Source organism: Mastacembelus armatus, chromosome 21 (assembly GCF_900324485.2).
Source record: "Mastacembelus armatus chromosome 21, fMasArm1.2, whole genome shotgun sequence".
Lineage (NCBI taxonomy): Eukaryota > Metazoa > Chordata > Actinopteri > Synbranchiformes > Mastacembelidae > Mastacembelus > Mastacembelus armatus.
In genome coordinates, this window is record NC_046653.1 from 7,326,450 (window position 1) to 7,346,152 (window position 19,703).

The 19,703-nt window shown below is 38.8% G+C and overlaps 1 protein-coding gene across 1 annotated transcript; it reads right to left on the reverse strand.

The window, feature by feature from the left end:
- Nucleotides 1–1,213: 1,213 nt before the first annotated feature.
- LOC113123022 (ras-related protein M-Ras) lies at nt 1,214–16,417 on the reverse strand. The gene is made up of 6 exons (XM_026294730.1): nt 16,261–16,417; nt 8,974–9,233; nt 8,354–8,507; nt 6,364–6,463; nt 5,555–5,634; nt 1,214–4,575 (listed from the first exon to the last, which is right to left on the reverse strand). The coding sequence occupies exons 2-6, from the start codon at nt 9,164–9,166 to the stop codon at nt 4,476–4,478; spliced, it is 627 nt and encodes a 208-aa protein (XP_026150515.1). The 5' UTR covers nt 9,167–9,233; nt 16,261–16,417; the 3' UTR covers nt 1,214–4,475.
- Between the last annotated feature and the right edge of the window lie 3,286 nt (nt 16,418–19,703).

Below are 19,703 nucleotides of genomic sequence, written 5' to 3' on the forward strand. Positions count from 1 at the left end.
TACCATAAGAGATTGCAAGGGCAGTGACATAATAAGTGCCCTTCTCACATAATAAGGGCCCTTCTCACGACATAACAGTGATGCGATGTATGGTGGCAGCAAGCTGGCCACATGTGGATGGTGACAGCTGAGGAGCAACACCTTCTATTCACAACACTCCTGTGTGTAATACAAAATGTCAGTCAGTCCTTCAGCGGGTTCTTTTCTCCTATGGGTTGGGGAAATAGGAGCATTTGTATTAGACAAATCTCTTACGGTCCAAACAAGAAAAGAGGTGAAGTGCTGACACCTAGAGGCAAAACCCTTCAATTGCAAAGATTGTACAGAAACTAAGATACAGACAAAATGTGTCCAGTTTTGTCCACATCCTGTTTCGTCCTCTGGTGGAAACTGCAGAGGACTATGGTTTCTCCCTGGTGATTATCAGTGATGCAGAATGCCCCATTTATTTTTGATGCAACTGTGTAGATCACTTCTTTTCTCTCCCCTCTATCCACTCACCCCAACCGGTCGAGGCAGATGGCCGCCCAAACTGAGCCTGGTTCTGCTGGAGGTTTTTTCTTCTATTAAGGGAGTTTTTCCTCTCCACTGTCACCAAGTGCTGCTCATAAGGGATTTGTTGGGTTTTTTGTTTTTGTAAAATGCCTTGAGATGATTGTATTGTGATTTGGTGCTATACAAATAAAATTGAATTGAATTGAACTTAGCTGATCAAGTGCACTGTTTAAAATTTCAAGCTAGACTTTCATATCCATGTCTTTTTTGAAGACATTTAAGTGTTTTTTCCTGATTCATAGACAGAAAGTAGAAATAACTTCCATTTTCTCAGAAGCTCTCTTGCCTCTCATCTCATGTTGAGGACTTTCCGTACCAATTGCACTCCAACAGGATTGTGAATGTAAATCAATATGAGATGTAGTACCTGTCTTGTGTGCCAGGCTGCCTCTTCCTCAAGGGGCTGAAATCAATGAGGCAAAATGGGGCTTTCAGGTTTACATCGTGTTAAACTCAATGGGCCTCGGTGGCGATCAGGATTAATGAGGTGAAGTTCTGCTGAACAAGCACCTCTGAAAAACGTGCAGCCTGTAGCTTGTTCACCATGGCTCCTCATAGGTTATTCAGCAGCCAGTTAGTGTGTGGCTCTGCATTTCAATACTATGTGCTGTAGACCTACCTACAGTGGCATCAAACAAAGATAAAGCCATCAGAGATGTAGAGTCACAATACTTGCATTTTTTTATTGAAATATAATCGACCCCTGAGGCTAGATGAAAAGGCCAGTTTGTTTGTGCCTTGTCTAGCTCCTCAGTCTGACACAGCCAGTTAAAACACAACAGACCTGTCAAAAAACACATTACACAACTGTGTGAAAAGATTTTTTTTTTTTTTTTGGGTTGTTGATGTTTACATGGCCCTTTCAACATGTACACAACTCAACTCATCAGTTGCATAAATGATAAAATAAAAAAACACATATGTTTGGAAAATGATGCATCCTCCCATCACTGGAAACAAAAGTGCTCAATTTAGCTCACATACACTCCAGGGTCAAATAATTGGTAATAAACTAAACCATGCGACAAATCAGCAGGTGTATTTGTACCAGCCTGTTTTTTGGACCTGAAACCATAAAGTTAAATAGTAAACTACAACAAACCTGACAGGTATGTGAACATGGTCTGCCTCAAGGAACAGCTTGGGATTTTGGAAAATTCTTTTTTGCTTTCTTGCCCAGTGTTAGTTGACTTTTTTTTTTTTTCACCCTTCAGACAGAACCTGACCAGCTGTTTCCAGTTTTATGTAAAGCTAAGCTACCTGGCTGTAGCTTCATATTTAGAAAAATCTTCTCAACTCTTGGCATTATGCCAAATAGATACTTCCCAAAATGCTGAACTATTTCTTTAAGGGATTTCACATTAAACAATGAAACTTACTTAAATTACAATTTAAGTGAAAAACATCTCGTTTTGGCCCCTGTGTGATGCTTTCATGTGAGGTCATTCGCTTGAGCTCCAGTAAAGCAGAGGTCCTTATGCTTCTTAAACTCAGGACCACATTCAGTTTCTTCATCTTGGTCCACAACACATTACAAGTTTCTTATACTGGGCCTCTAAGGCAAAGGGCCTCTGAACCATTGAGTCCCAATGAGAAAAAAGGAAAAATACATAGGAGTTTTTTTTTTGTCCAGGTCTGGGACACGCTGAGGTAACAGAGACAGTAATAAATTATTTAGTTGCTTAAAAAAACACTTTGCAAGAATTATATCAATAATTCATATCAATATTACAAAATGGTATCAAACATACATGATGCAACATTTTCAGACACTTTTTTTTCCTTCCCCCCATGATCCAGAGTCTCATTGCTTCATTGCTTTGATCAATACTTCAATGTTTCTTCAATGCTTCTCTGGAAATTTTCTGTGAAGTCCCTTTAACAGTAAAGTATATAGATTAATACTGTTTTCAATCTTTTACTGATGCTGATTTTCCACTTTAATGCTAAGTGAATTTGTATGCCATTCAAAAAATTAGGTTTTTCATATCCAACCTTCTAATTTCAAAATGGAGTAATACAGAACTTTTTTCTCCAACTTTCAAATGATCAAATTCCAGGTCTTTTAATCTTGTTACAGCCATTGCCAAGGCAAAAGCATACACAGGTACACAGGGCTACAATGCTAATCGCCTATTTGCTTATTTTGCTTCTTGATTTGACATTCAAATTATTTCGACCATGCCTTTGGTTTCACTTAACAGACTGAACACAAAACAGCATGCCAATAGGAAAGTCAAAAATTGTATTAAAAGTGCAAAAATGTATTCCTTCAAGAGACTGTATTCATCCAGACATAAAAAGTTGTCCACCGAAACTTTAGTGCGTTAACAGTACAAGCCATTTCATAGGTTATTAAATTGTACATTCCTATCCACCTCAACGCTACAAACATGACTATACTGAATGTTTTGTTAATTCGAGTGTATGGTTTCCTTACAACTGAATGTTGTCTATAGCTAGGTTAACATGGCTTTGAACCCTAGGAGCATCACACTATGGTATTCTGTTAGGCTTCTCAACTCTGATGTATTCCCAGGGCTACAATATATGTATATCTTCAAACTAAAGCAGAAATGTCATTTACAGAGTGTGTTTCACAGTCCTGAATTCAGTGAATTCTGAAAAGCCCCTGTGAAATAAAGTGACATCACATTATTTTGGTTAGTGGCCAGTGCAAATCAGGTTCTCCAGTCCGTTTCATATCTGAAACATCTCACTATCCCAATATCTATATTTGATTTGGATTTCCTACAGATCCTTTTTACAAGACCATTAAATTTGTTTACAATGCACCCTATAATTAGATTTTTAAATCACAAATATAATTGTAATTTTCTCTATTTCAATCCAAAAACATGGAAAGTAACTTTGAAGAACCTAGGATGTAAAAGATGGGGGAAAAAATATCAGGGCTATGGTTGATGCAGTAATAGTCAAGGACAACATTGACCATTACTGCCCTCTTATACCATTATGTATATGTAAGAAAAAATCTTTTATAAGAGTGTCTGTAAACAAACCCCTGACAGTGTCTGTATAAACCCTGTTACAGTTACACTAACGTGTAACCACATACACTTATTCTGTTTTATAGTTACAACGTTTACACATTTATTCAACAAACTGATGTGGCCATAGCGTTCACCTGTCAACCAATATGACATCATTTCTCAGAGTCCTGTCACATTTCTTTAGCTTGCAACGACATGTCCTTCCATCCTCTCTAAGCTAACATTTCAAAACCAGAGCATCACATGACCACAACGTGCATGCTATACTCAAAACACAAAGCCCGCAATACACCACACAACACCTATGTTCACTATAAAAACATCACTTTCACCATTCTCATATTCACCCACCAGGCCCTTATCATGTCCACAGACAGGCTACTTAGTGATCTGCTTTTCTTCCAGAAATTGTAGGAGTGTGAGGATAGAAAGGAGATGACCAAAACATTGTTGGCATTAGTCCATGAAACACAAGGTGCCACTATAAGAGGCCTCCCTTCTCTTTCCGTTTGTCAAAGCAGAAGTTTTGATGTCATTCTGATTTTCTGTCCTTTGAGAATGAATTCTGAAATTGATTGAGAAACTGTTTGGTGATGCTGTAGTTTTGTGCGGAACATAAACAGGAGCAATTAAAAAAACCTTTGAAAGTGACCATAAATTGAGGAGAGAGGGCGTAGCACTCATTCCAAGGCATGTAGAAGGGCTGAGGGGACATCTGTCCATCATTTCATATTTACATCTTCCATTCTTTTGGATCCATCCAGTCACTGACCCCCGAAGACCCCACCCCCTCCCCTTTGTGCTCCAGCAGTTAACCACCGCTGGGGAGCTCCCTGACATCCAAAAGGTTTGTAGGTGTGCATGTCGGTGTGTGTAAGTTAAGAAATACAAAGAGGATGAGGGATGTCACAATATGGCACAGTGGAACCTGTGTGAACCCGTGGAACGTTCTGCCCTCCATTTCATTTTCTTCTTTTTCTTCTGGTTTCGCTCTGGGACCTGTTGTCTGTGGGTGTTGAAAAAGAATTAGATAGGAAGTTCAACACCACTCTCACATCTCTACAGTAAATATAAAGTTTTAGCCTGTACCTTAGTTAAGTACAAAATCTGGAAATAGGCAAGCTATCTTGGAGATGGTAATATATTCCACTCCGCAGTACATCTAAAATTCTAATCATATTATATCTATTGACTTGTTTAATCTGCACAGAAGCCCATGTGACAAAATAATAATAATAATGTGAGGGATTTTACTGGGGATTTCATTCTATTTCTTTGCTGAGGCCAGTACATTCCTGTTATAAACCAGTCAATATGATATGTCATCTCTTAAAAGATTTTATGTTAAATACTATATAAATGGCTGCTCAGGACAACCTAAAGAAACCTAGGGAACAGAGTGGATAGAAAAAGAAGAAAACAGTCAATCATTTTTAGGACTGTATTTCTAAAGTCTGACCACATGGGGGCAATGTTGCTTTATCAATCCACTTCTCTCAGTTTTAGTACATTATGAAAGAAGAGACGAATTTACTCATGAGTCAGATACTGACCTACAAATAGAAATAGAAAGTCGAACATAGAGACCCTCTACATGGTGTTTATTTAGGTATTTGAGTACAAGTTCTAAAACATTTATGATGTGACTACTAGAAACAGTAACACATTACCACAAAGAAAACATAGGCATAAACCAAATTCTTCTAAAATTACACGTCAGGACAGGAAATAGCTCTGGGATTTTTTTTTTTTTTTGCTCCATTTTTCGATATTGCTAAAAAGACACTGTCACTGTCCTCTCGGTGTCCCAACCCTCTGAAGAAGTACAATACACACTGGAAAAATGGTGATATGCCTTCATTACTGTCCAAAGGTCTAAGAGCTGTTGCAACAAATTAATTGGTCTGACATCATATTACCTGCAAAGATTTTAAGGCCCTTACCTCATGAATAAAAGTGAAAAACAGAAGTGAACCTGGGTTTACCTTATTACACGGACCAGCTCATGAAAGGCTTTGTCCACATTCATTGGAGGATCCTTGGCACTGGTTTCAATATAAGTTATCTGAAGAAGTAAGAAGAAATATCCTATACCTGAGTATAAGTGGTATTACAGTGGTAGTAGCAGTGGCTAGTTACAAGTCACAAGCAAACACAGCAACTCTGAGTCCTCTCTTTTTGGCCTGGGAGTTCAGGTTAATAAAGGGTTTCTTTATGGGACATGTGAATGAATTTTGAAGACCAACTGTGATTGGTCCAAAACTGTTTTATCCTCACTTTTTAATAGTCATGCTTTGGATCATAGTTGATCCGTGATCCATGCGGATCACTACCCACGGTTCGGCATGCACGTGACCCGCGGATTACTCATTTTCTCACTACTTTTTAAAGTTTATGATTCATGATGTTGGCTTTGTCACAAAAAGTTCTTAGTTTTCTTTGATTGGTGTGTTCTGTATAGAAGTCCAGATTAAACACAGTTGTGTTTTCCTGCTTCTGTTTCAATGTTCACTCAGTATCTATCATCAAAATGATTTTAAGCTTTTTGTTCAATATGAATTGTTTGTTTAGATTGAGTTTTACTCTGACCACCATGGACTGATACGCTGTAAGTATTTCAGGGACATGCCTTTGTTAGCAATCATCTTCCCATTCACTGACTGCAGCTATTGTAGTGGACACCTGCATGAGTAAAAACACCAGGAACTCTGTTGCACATCTTTAAAAATCAGATGGCTACAGAAAGCTAACAATAAGCTAAGGGCAACTGCCTAAGAAACAGTGCACTTCTTACGTTATGTTTTGCAGCCATCTCTTGGCCCTGGTCTGTTGTGACTTTTCTCAGGTGAACCAAATCCACTTTGTTTGCAACCAACACCATAGGGAAGGCCTCCCTGTAAGGAAAAGAAACACAAACATACAGTGTGATGTACTCCCTGGATAGCTTAATGTCTGATTGAATTCCACCTACATTGGTCCTAAAGTGTGTTGTGGTCTTACAGCCTATCAGTTATAGGTCAGGTCAGGATATCAGCCCTGTACTGACTGAGAGTACTGTCACTGTGGCAACCAATATATATCTGTAAGCGTTGTAACTGAAGGGAAGGAAGGGAGTGAATGTTATTGTGCATGATTAACCGTATTACTGATCCCACCTCCTTATCAAAGTGCGTTGCAGGAGCATCAGGCAAGCCTAGTCACGAGAATACCAAAATGTGCTTGGCAAGCCCCTGCCACAATCAGAAGAGCACACTTGTCTATGATCTGCACCACACAAAAATAGAGCCCAAATGTGTCATTAACACCTTAGGCAGGGCTTTTGTTGAAATGCAACTACAGTGAAAACAGGCAACATGTACAACTAAATAGCATATGAAAGCAGATTATATGCACATCATTTTAAATAAGTTTAAGATGTCAATTTTTTGCAGCACTTATGCCAAAAGATAAACTGAGCTAAGACAGAGCACATATGAACAGGCAACTTTCTCAGTTTTAGTTTCTATTTTTGTTTCATCACAAGCCCAGTTTTATTTCCTGCTGTCAGTCAGTGTCAGTAAATAGATACTTGTATTCTCTCATAGCTGACGTTCACAATATAACAGAATTTTGGAATTGGCCTGAGAGATCATGACCTTTGACCATTCTCACTGTGAAAGATTTGACAATGCTACCTGACAGCAGAGTGACTTATTGATCCGAGAGCTCAGAATCTTTTTAATTCCATTGCACCCCTCTGGGCACGCTGTAATTTGCATCCTGGGTAGTAACATTAGGCTACATGGAAAAAAGCGTTTACATGTACACGCTGTCAAAAATCTGTGAGTACCATATTCGTTTATGAAAATTTGTAAACATTCTCACCCCTAATGGTTACTTTAACATTTTCCTCACAAACATATCTAGGACAGAAAAATCTGTTCCCCAGATTTACCTTAATGGAAATGTCTATTAGATGTGACAGAGCTACTTCCTCCTGGGGTTACCCTGTCTTCATGGTACAGTAACTCTGACTTACTAAATTTACCATTAATGTAACACACAAGGGCAGCATGGTGGAGAGTGATTAGCACTGTTGCCTTACAGCAAAAAGGGCCCAGGTTCACAACCTGTCTTTCTGTGTGGAGTTTGCATGTTCTCCCTGTGCTTGTGTGGGTTTTCTCCAGGTACTCTGGTTTCCTCCCACAGTCCAAAAACATGTATGTCAGGTTGATTGGTGACTCTAAATTGCCCATAGGAGTGAGTGTGAGTGTGTGAGGTTGTTTGTCTCTATGTGGCCCTGTGATGGACTGGTGACCTGTCCAGGGTGTACCCCTGCCTTTCACCCAAAGAGAGCTGGGATAGGCTCCAGCAGATCCCTGTGAGACTAAATAGGAATAAGGGGGTATAGATGGATGGATGTTCACACAGTTTTTCCATTTCAGTAACTGCATTGCACATTATATTTGTTGTTTCTTTTCACTACCAAATAATCTGGTTAAAGGTACCTGACTGCACATACAGCAATCCAAATGGATTCACTCTACTAATTACTTTGGACAATATATAGTTGTCATAACCAATAGACACAAGTTATAAAAACATGTATTTTCCTTAAACAAAATAAGGAAGCTAAGTAGATGCCACAGCATATTAGCCATATGAAGAGTCATTGAAAAAAAATCTCTAACATTGAACAATCCACTGTTCTTCACTAAATAAAATTCACATAAGTAGGTGTGATTTTTGAACATTTTCCCACAAAACATTATGGGGTATTTCCCAGGTGACCAGTTGGATCCTACCTGTCTTTGACCCGTAGTATGAGTTGATGAAATCGGTCAACATGTTCAAAGCTGGCCTTGTCTGTCACAGAGAAGACGATAAGGAAACCGTCTCCTGTCCTCATGTACTGCTCCCTCATTGCACTGAACTCCTCCTGGCCGGCTGTGTCCAGCACTGCATAAGTAGAGGGACACAAATACATTATTACACATTATTTTAAAATGTATCTAGTAAATAGTATGTACTTAACATTGTACACATTGGACTATATATTTTGTGTAAATATTATAATTTTGACTCCTTTTCCTATTAAATATACAGACCGCCCTACATTTTTTATATTTATTTGATATGGTTTTGTAAATTTTGGTGACTCAATAATGTTTCCTGAGTGTCACCTTCAGGTCTTGGCTACTCTTGTATAATAACTGTGTCTTCACACAAAGATGCTTTCCCATAAACTGGAAAATTGATTGTTTTTATGTGGTCTTATTGTTTCCAGACTATTTCCACCATACGTTGGTTAAAAGATAAAAAACACTTTTAAGAACAAATATTACTGTTCATTCACAGAATAACAAAAAAAAAAAAAAAAAAAAAAAAACTAGAAGATTACCGTTATGCATACTTGTCTACTCACCATCCAATATGGCCCACTGCCCATCTATCTCTGTGTGTTTTAGATATGAGTCCTCTATTGTGGGATCATAATCTGGCACAAAGATCTTCTGGAAAAACTGGATGGTGAGGGCGCTCTTCCCAACACCACCGTCCCCCACCACCACCAGTTTGTACGTTGGCAGGTTGTCGCTTGGCACAGCACTGGTTGCCATGGTTACCTTGACAGTGGTGGTAGAGGTGGGGAGTAGGATGGTAGGTGGCTTGATGAGACACACCTGGCTGTAATGGAGGACCAAGAGAGAAAAAGACAGAAAAGGGGATTGACAAAAGAGAAGGGAGGGAAGAACAGACAGAGAGGAGGAATGAACAAGAGAGAGAGGCATTAAGGTGCTTTGTTGCAGTTGCTTTTTCATCACCATTGCGATAACAGAAAGAAGTTGTGGAAAGCAGAAACAGGGCAAAAATAGCAATGAAAGGAAAAAAAGACATCGCTAAACACCATTTAAGGCTGCTCACAACACATATTCTTATATAGGTCTCAGCAATTTGCAAAGAAAGCCACCAAGCTCAACTAAAGTGTACTAAAGTGATAATATGCATTTGTGACCACAGACAAGTTGGTATTTTGCAGCCCCTTTTTATAGGCAGTTGTCTTGGAGCCAGTGTCTACCAGCTGTTACTGGAGCTCGTCTTCCGGAGGCTACTGTATTTACACTGTATTTATGCTAAATGTTCAGAAACACAATGCTGTGACAGGGCAATTAGCAAGATTAAGCCGTATACATTTGCAAAAAATTCGAACACATTTTCACTTTGAGTGTAAACTAATGGGCAAACTGTGGTTTTATCCATTAAGAATTAAATTTACAACACAGTAGAGTGTGCAGAACGTGTAGGGGTATGTGTACCTTCTGAAGCTGCCATATGTGGTTCTACGGTTGCTTTGACGCAGGGGTTAACCAGACAGGCATAAGATACTATAGTAGTGCCTGGGCACACAAGACCAAAATGTGATTGACCCAAATTAAAGTGTATGATCGCACCCATCTGATTACAGTGAGGCATGCAGGTGTTCAGAAAAGGAAGTACAGAAAAGAAAGTATAAAAGACTTTCTGCACTTCAGTTGTTTCAGTCTAACACTTTAGTTGCTTCAGTGTAACATAATGGTCTCTCTAGTTCAGTAATCTACTAAATATTCTGGTATCAGAATTTTTCTTTTCAAACACTTTCTCACTGTTTTCTGATCCACTACTAATGCAAACCAAATGTTTGCTGCAGCTTCTGTTTCATAGGTTTCCCACCGGCTAACCATAAAAGACTTTTAATGTAAAACACCTATAGGAAAATCAGATCAAGATTTGTGCCTGATTGCTGTAGTGATTAAAGATGAAAAGCTGGTCTACCTAATAAATTTGTGCTTCTTTTATTTTGTTTTAATTTATCTATTTACTTGTCTATTTCTTCTATGTTTTTGTTAATACTGTTGGGATTGGGACCCTGTTGAAGGTCGGTGGCCAAAGGACCTTATTGTTAAATGTGCCAAAACCAGGCACATACATCTACTCGCTCTAGCCCACTACATCTATAGATCAAGCAAATATTATGGCTTTCTCACAGATGGATAAGTGTAGGTTAAGATATGAGACATGTAGTGAAGTAGTGGCTCACCATGAGATATTAACTTAACAATTTGTAAAAGATGTATTTTACATGTACACCTCAGGGAAACAGCTGTACACTATGTACCTTTTGTTTTGTTTTTTTGGTTTGTTTTTTGTTTTTTGTAAAGTGCCTTGAGATGATTGTATGGTGATTTGGCGCTATACAAATAAAATTGAATTGAATTGAATTGAATTGAATTGAATACCTTATTACAGCAGTACTGTGTGTTTTTAATTATTTAGAGCATTATCATGCAGTCTCATGCTGTTTGGTGAAAAGTTCACACCGCAGCTGGCCACAAAGCTATGAGAGAGTTACAGAAAGATTGAGACATGGGAAGGCAGCAAAAGAAGAAGAAAGCTAGAGGAGGGTGAGAGACATTGGAAACAGAGGCGTGAGGGAGAGGAAGAGGGTCACATGAGGACAACGCTCATAAATATGTTACAATATGGCACTGGACTGAGCCATAGACACTACTATTTTACCATTTGCTTCTGGCATACTGAATCCCAAATATTTACTTAGTAAGCACTTCTTAGAACCATTTAACAACACTGGCTGTCTGATTTTGCTGTTTCAATTCTTTGTGCTGCCCGAATTCTAACCAATCAGTCCATTAGTGGTGTTGGTTTATAACCTAATCATGATACCTCTGTGTGGGATGCATGTGATATTTTATGTTTTGTTATTTTCATATTATATTTTGTAAAGAAGAGTGAAATCCAGGAAGTAGTCAAAATGTCAATATACAGATACTCAATACAATAATAGTTTATATTATTCAAAAAATCTGCTTAGCTGAATGTAAACACAGTTCCACATGTACTTTTTAACCCTTGCATGAATTATAAAGGCTAGAGTCAGGATTTTTTCCTCAATGTTTTTATTAGTCTTTGGGCATGGAAATCAGAACCCATGCACATACAAGAAAACAGCATTTAAATAGCTGTGAGCACTATGCATGGAATGGTTAAAGATCCACACACAAATGAAAGACCTAAATGTTCAATACGATAAATTAAACACACTTTTTACAAATGTGTTTTCTATACAACACTAATTTTAGTCTTTTATTTGTATCCTGGAAATCTAGAAACATTTGCTTTAAAAAGGATTGAGGTTATGTGTAATCTGTAGTAGTTGCATTACACAATGCCACTGATTCCATCTTCGTGTGAAACCTTAAGATTTTATTTTTTTAGATTTTAGCAACAGTGAAAATCAGACAAAAAAAAAAAAACACACACACGTTCACTAACTACTAAGCAGAACACCCCCACCACCCACACACCCATTCATCCTCCATCCACCAGGAAACAGCTGTCAGCTGGCTACAGTCCATCCTTTCCTGCCCAGCACAATGGAGGGAAGGAAGAAGTTTCCTTCCTTTCTAAAGTCAGCCAGACAACCAGTCAGTCTTCAGCACTCAGCCTGCCAGGTTGGTCAAAGAATTTCAAAGTCACATTCCTGGTGTTAAAAAATTTCCAGTCAGGCCAGGCAGAATATCACAAAGTCACAGATTAGGCATCTAAGTTAGTGTCCCATTCCAGAAGACACCATCTTTTCAGCACAGTGCAGAAAACAAAAACCCAACAGCTGGACAAGCACAGTGAAATAACAGTACCTGCCACAAGTTTTTGGTTTCACACCAGTCATGTGCAGCGTTGCTTAGAAGCCAAGTTAGGTTACAGCCCTGTAGGGTGTGTCAGCATTTCCTCCTGTGAGTCTGTTTGGTGGTGTACACAGTTCCCTGAAACACCACTCACCAGTGTGTCACACAAAAATAATCCACAGACACCATTAAACCAAATTCCTTTGAGAGTGAAAGGAAATTTTACTGCCTCCAACCAAAGTTAGTTTTCTAACCAGTGTGTCTGGTTATACAGTTGTGATGTTTCAACAAGCCAGCTGAAAGGACAAACATTATGGTGCACAATGCTTAAGCCACAGTGTGCAATGTAATGCTTATGAACGTGAATCTTCCATTAATTCCAGTCACACTAAACTGGCATTTTCCACCTTGTAAAAAATTGAGGGGATAAACTGGAAAATCTCAGTCTGTATTGTGAGCAGGGGAAATAAAGCTTGTACAACACAGTTTTGTATGGCTGTAAACTGGTACACACAACACACATCTGACAAAGTACAAGATACATGATTGGAACCAAACACATAAATTGTATGTTTGGTTACTATGTACTGAAAAACAGAATAAGGAATCACAAAGTAGAAGACAACAAACTAAGATTTAAACTGCTAAAGTTTGTGTGGATTTTCATAAAGAGCAGGTGAAGTTGGTGTATTCTTAACTTGACATTTTCTCTTCAGTGTGACTCCTTAAAGCTTATGTGAGATCTTAAGACGTGGGTAGTTGCTGCCTTGAGAAAGGGTAAAGGGACTTCCCTCTTCACATGGGAACAAAGCAGCAGCACAACTCACAGAGCAGCAATAAGGAAGCAGACAGCGTTGTACACCACTGCCTGAACTCTACCAGATATCAACACTCATCGATCATTCAGAGGAGGTGTTTAGACATAGTTCACTGAGTTCAAAATGTATTCAATCTGCTGTCATGTGACAGACTCTAGTCAAGTGTGCCATCTTCAACTTTTTTTTTTTTACTGATAGCTGAAGAAATTTCTGGTTTTCCTAAATACTGAAAGCTGACTTTTTAAAGTAAAGTTTTTGATTTTTAGCAGAAGCAAGGTTTGGGTTCTTGTCACCAAGACCACTAGAGTAAAAACAATGAATCTAATATGATACTAATATTTGCATATCCAATATATCCATCCATTTTCTATATCCACTTATTCCTTAACCAGGGTCACAGGGATCAGCTGGAGCCTATCCCAGCTCTCTTTGGGTGAAAGGCAGGGGTCCACCCTGGACAGGTCACCAGTCCATCACAGGGCCACATAGAGACAAACAACCTCACACACTCACACTCACTCCTATGGGCAATTTAGAGTCACCAATCAACCTGACATACATGTTTTTGGACTGTGGGAGGAAACCAGAGTACCTGGAGAAAACCCACACAAGCACAGGGAGAACATGCAAACTCCACCTTCTTGCTGTGAGGAAACAGCGCTAACCACTCAGTCACCATGCTGCTCTCCAGTATATCCACTACTGGCAATATTCTCCAAATAGTAATAAATCAGATACACGTTTTTTATCATTCACCATGTTTACCATCATGGTCAGATATACCTAAAATGTTTTCGGTACAAAATTAAACTTCTAGCCTATATCTCAGACATTTTCTTCACACATTTCTTTATTGTTATTAAGTGAGTAGCAATAGGTGATGCTAACGCTGACATGGTTTCAGATGTCATCAATTGTGAGGTGTCTTTGAACTCATTTCAACAAGCAATTTGTTACACACTGCATGCTTGTCAGAAACCCCAACATATAAACGGAAAATCTGTGTTTTTACTGCAGTAATTCTGGTAATCTATTTCAACAAACAAAGCAAGCAAAGTCACCTTCAAGCTCATCACATTTGCTGTAACAATGACAGACTTCTTGCCCATATCTCTACAACAGTGTGTAACATCTGGCAAAGTGCAAATAGCTTAATAGATGGCTGTAAGGCAGATCACAAGACTGTGGGTCATTGTCCAATGACTAAACTTGGAAGTCTCCAGTATCACAGCATTGTTTGAGATTTAGCCCTAATCTGTGTGTGCTTTTCGTAATGCAACACTGGTCTTGGAATTTCTATGGGGCTGAAGTTGCCAAAAACAAATGTCTCACTAATGCCCTGGGACTTGCTGGGGGCAATTTCTACTTTGACCTTTGCACTCAATCAGGCTGACAATTTACATGTTGGGATTTTCAATCTGGTCACAGACATCACAACTGAAGTCCCACTAAGCATCAGAGATACTGACTGAATAATTGAGCACCTGTTGTAAGCAAACAGGAGTAGCAAACACCTGATAGCAGCCTGTACCAAAAAGCCTGTACCAAAAAGGAAAAAAATAATATTACAAGTTGCTTTGTAAACAAAACAAAACTGTATTTATGGTGTTAATACTATGCCTGTACAAAAAGATCATCAATGGCCAGCCAATAATTCAATACTATCTGTTAGGATCTGATAATATTGGTTATTGGCTATATCATAATAAAATGACCATTACATCATCATTGTATAAAATTATGTTGTCCAAATGCATAATTTTCAGCAAGCTTATAGCAAAAAAAGTTGGATATTGAAGTTATGTCATGAGAAGATCTTATGTAATACAGTGCATAACTATGCAACACAGTTCATGCTTTGAACATCAATGCGATTTTTTATATTGGAAAATAACCTAAAAACATGATAATTGAATTTAGATAAAAAGCCTAGTCATAAACTCATCTTGATACTGAGACATTAAGAATGCATAAAATTAACCAATGGATTTTCATGCACATTGGTTCATTCCTATCATATTTATTTTGGGTTACTGAACATTGTTTTACAGAGAATGTAATAAGCAATTATTTCAACAAGGAAGTGTGGAACTGCAATGAGTTAATTTTGACAGGGCTGCCAAATGAATAAACCTGCAACCTTCTGGCCACAAGCCTGCTTTTCTACACCGCCAAAGGTAAACCTTTTGTCACACTTCTCTACACGCAAGTGCCAACTTGAAGCACACAGGAATCATTAATAAGGAGCAATACCAGGTCCATATACATGTAATAACAAAGTCTCCTGGGTGAGAAACACAACAATTACTTTCTAATTTACCCCGGGTAAAGGTCACAATGATGCTTTCATGAAAACGGTGAAACGGCATGCAAAATCCAGCTAACCATTACCCTCACAAGCAACGTCACCATCATCACCATCATCATCACCATCATCAGCAGCAGCAGCAGCAGCAGCAGCAGGGTTTGACATTTTCATGAAGTTATGGTGGAAAAATAAAGAGCGATCTGTGCTCAGCCGAATCATCTGGAGATCTTTTTGCTATTTATAGTGATTAACACGTGTGAGTGTGTATATGTGTACTGTATTTATGTGTGTGTGTGTGTGTGTGTGTGTGTGTGTGTGCAGACTGACTAGTGCTTCTGAATGATCTCATCCTATGATTTGATCCATGAAGAATCTCTGGTCCCACTGGTTCAGTCTGCACACCCTTTCTGCTTCAGAGCTGGACACCACTGAGTGTATACAGCTGTTAAACAGGCGCTGCTAAAATGCACATACATCTAGTAAAAAGTTTCATTACTGACAGGCGATAAAAGACAAGCACTATGTTTTTGTTTCGTGCCCATTTCTGACACGGAGTTTCAAGGCCCGTTCCTCTGTGTGAGCGGCCGTACAGAACCGACAGTAGCCGCCCTTGATAACAGATTTTGGTTGCTTCATCTCTCTCCAAGTTTGCAGCAAAAAATGAATTTCCGCAAACGACTTCCAGTTGTTTAACAGGCTTTAGTGAAACAGCTGGGCTCCGGTAGTGTTTCCACGCTGTCATTAGACATAATGAGGAGACAGTCCTCTAGGCTACGGCAAGTTGTTGTTTCACGGACTAGTCCAGGGCTGTAACGGTGCCCAGGCGGTAGGTGCTGCCTGTGCTGCCCGTGAGCACACACACGCATTCACGACCTCCCCTCTCTCGGCAGGAAAAAGCTGCTTACCAGTGTGAGCTCCGCTGTCGTGAAGAGAAAGAAACGTCCTCACAGCGGCATAGTCCTCCTCATCTCCGTCTTTCTCCGCTTCGAAACACCGCCGCCCTTTCGCCGCAGACGGGATGTGCATTCCCCACGTCTGCGCAACAAAGCGTCGAGTAGCTAATCTTTGTATTGCAACAGCTGGTGCTATAAATAGAAATGCCCCAAAGGGGTGAGCGCGGCTTTTGTTAAGGCATGAATAAATGAAATGTTGGTTTTCGGTGTCACATGATGTCGGTACGCACGGGCATTTGGACAGTAACATGTAGCTTTTCTCCTATAACCTATTTTTTGTGCTAAAATGTAGGAATCTCACAATCTCACAGTGAGAGAGGTCCCCTTTTTAGTGAAATGGACTGTTCCCTTATATAGCGGTCTTCTTTAAAGGGGCAGTCCTGTCACATTAGCAGATTAATTTGCTTGCCATTAGTAAAAAGGTTTGTGACGCAGAAATCGCAAACTAAGCAACAGGTAAGCCTTATGAAATGTTAAGAAGTGAGGTTTCTGCCAGTTTAAAATGTAGGTCATTGATCTATACACTGTTGTTGCTCATTTTGCTCTACAACAGTGATCTTTTTCATAGCTTTCATTTGCTGACTAAAACATCCACTGTGACTAATGTGTGTGACAGGACAATACACAGTTTTCACAGCAAACAATTTGAGTAGTTACAGCGAGCAGAACACATTACTAATGATCTTGCACTAAACATGGCTCCACTCCAGAAGCAGCTAAATCTAACCATCATAAATATGTGCTGTCATTTTTCGTGCCTTACATGAAAAGACCTCTGTGTGGTGAATTTGTCACATAAACACATAAAACAATTCTACAAGAGAAGAATTCACGTAAAGGTTAATGCAACTGTCTTCTCCTTGACCTCAAACAGACCCATTATTTCATTGGTGAAATGTGAAAACAACAACCTTCATGCAATGCCTTAAGGAAAGTATCATTTCAGTTATGTTTGTGAATTTACAAACAGAAAAAGAGTTTTTGCAGGGGTACATTCACTAAAAAAAATCAATAAATAAATTTAAAAATTGGAGACCTTTTCATATCTCTTACATATCTCATTGTAAAAAATCTTTGTCATATGTCCTGTGATGTAAGGTTTTATAATTGTAAGATTTCATAACTGATTTAAGAGCGATAGATGATGTTGTAATTGTGACATGCCTGGTCATAATTATGAGAGCTGTCTTTTTTGTGGTAAATGCTCTGCACCTTTAGGTATTTTGACATTTCAGATGTGATTTAACAAAAATCATATGACGCGTGCAATATGAAATGATTGAGCATAAAATGGTAAAGAATGGGGAAGGCAGGGGTTGGGTGATATCGGTATACACTGGTGTTAATGCTGTAATCTACAGTAAAAGTTTGGTAAGGAGTTAATCGGCATGTCTGCACTGAAACTTGTACCAGCAGATCCATGCAGAAATAATAAAGAGTACCACTGTACACACTTTTACAGATCGATCCTGAAAAACTTGTCTTTAAAAATGTGTTTAAAAATCATGTCTCTTTTCTTAACATATCCAGTGACAGGCAGATAGTTTGATTACAGATATGATAGAGTATGTAGTCTCGGTCTTCAGGTACCTAATGGTTACAGATTCTAAATTTTGTGTCTAATTTTGATAATACCGTATGTTTGTTGTTTTTCTGTAATTCCTTAATGTTATCCATTGTACTAATTCCCCTGTTCACTTTATTTATGGTTTGATTTTTTTGGATTCATTTACAACTAACAAGAATGAATCATTTAACAAATGTAAACACATTATATTCTTATTATTCAAACATAATTCTGTCTTGCAAAGCAAACACAGGCCTTAGTTGATTTTTTCCCATAACCCATAACTTAAACTGTGGGAGTTTCAGTTCAGTTTCAACACAGAAATGGCTCACTCACTACACCAGAGAAGAAAAAAGCACCTTTTTTACTTATCAAATACTATTTTATGTTCATGGTAGCTTCATCAACTTGAAGTGCTTATAATCCTACCACCATGAAATGATAATATCTACAGTAAATCTGAAAAGAATTCAACGTTGTAGAGCGTTTAATGTTGGACATCAGGTTTAAAAGACGTCAGAAGGATGTGGCTAAAATGTAGTCTGACAATATGTTTATTGTCATCAATTTAAAATTCATACTATTATTCATTTATTTTTAGAGAATAAAGTAACAGACTCCTGGTAAAGGGCACAGGAAAAACAACAGTTATCTGTGCTTTGTGCCACACTGAAATTGCTTGAACGAAGCTCTTTGAAAATGAAAATACACACAGCGATAACTTTCAGCTGCAACAAAATTCACACACACACACACACACACACACAGAGGACACAGACAAACTTACTGTCATCACTATTGTCTTCAAATTATATAAGATGAATTCTCATAAATAGTTTACTGTGAACTGCAGAATTGGGCGGTAATTATCTGTACATTTGTCACTGTGACTCATTTACATTTACAGTAATCATGTGGTCCACACCTGAGGCACGGTGTCCCCCACCCAAAATAAAAAAGTAATAATAATAACAAAAAGAAGAAGTATAGTGAATAACATATAGTGTGCTCCTGTGCATTGCTTTGAAATCTCTAAGTGCCTGTTGTCACTGATGCTCTGTTCAAAAGGCCAGAAACCTTCTGGAAGGGTCAAAGATCGGGGCACATATGACATCCTGTGTGACATCACTGTCAAGCTGCTGTGAGATGAGAAATATTATAAATAAATATTATAGTCTGCGGAAAAACTGCTCTTGTTTGTGTTTCACATTGTAAACCAGAAAGATGCTTGGACCTGGAAGATGAAGCCCAGTTTTTCAGTAGAGGAGCAGCACAGAACCCATGTAGACACTAAGTTACATCCCCAGCTGCTCAGCTCCTACTGGGCTAAGGCAGCTGCTTATACACAGATGCAAATGATCTTACCTTACTTCCCTATTCTAATACAAAGACTATTCCCTAGTATAGTTATATCCCAACAACATCTCATTTGGCAGTCAGCTCTGTATCCTGGGTGTGCACTTGTCTCCTTCTCACACCCAGTCTCCTACATCTCCTGAGAAACCTATTCCACAGATACCACACAGATACAGGCATACAACCTTGAAACCCTTGGGTACACCGTGCTCTGCATGTACTAGATAAGACTGGGTCATGAAGAACATAAAACAAAATGATGAATAATATAAGGCACTTTTTCCATTACAACTTACAAAAGGCTCAATCTCAGAAAAATATCCCTTGTCTTTCCACAGAGAACCAGGACACTGCTCCCTTCAGTGTTTGACGTGGACAGTGGTGACTGCCAAACTTTCTGCTCCATCAGCACCCGAACAGTGGAGCGGTGCAGGACTCAGCACAACCACAAAGGATGGTGGTGCAGCCTGGG

What these genes read in the sequence shown, in the direction of transcription:
- LOC113123022 (XM_026294730.1), bottom strand. Translation starts at nt 9,166, where the DNA reads ATGGCAACCAGTGCTGTGCCAAGCGACAACCTGCCAACGTACAAACTG. An exon ending in GCAGTGGGCCATATTGGATG is followed by an intron (nt 8,508 to 8,973) that starts GTGAGTAGACAA and finishes CTACTTATGCAG; the next exon opens with TGCTGGACACAGCCGGCCAG. An exon ending in AGATGGCTGCAAAACATAAC is followed by an intron (nt 5,635 to 6,363) that starts GTAAGAAGTGCA and finishes TTACTTCTTCAG; the next exon opens with ATAACTTATATTGAAACCAG.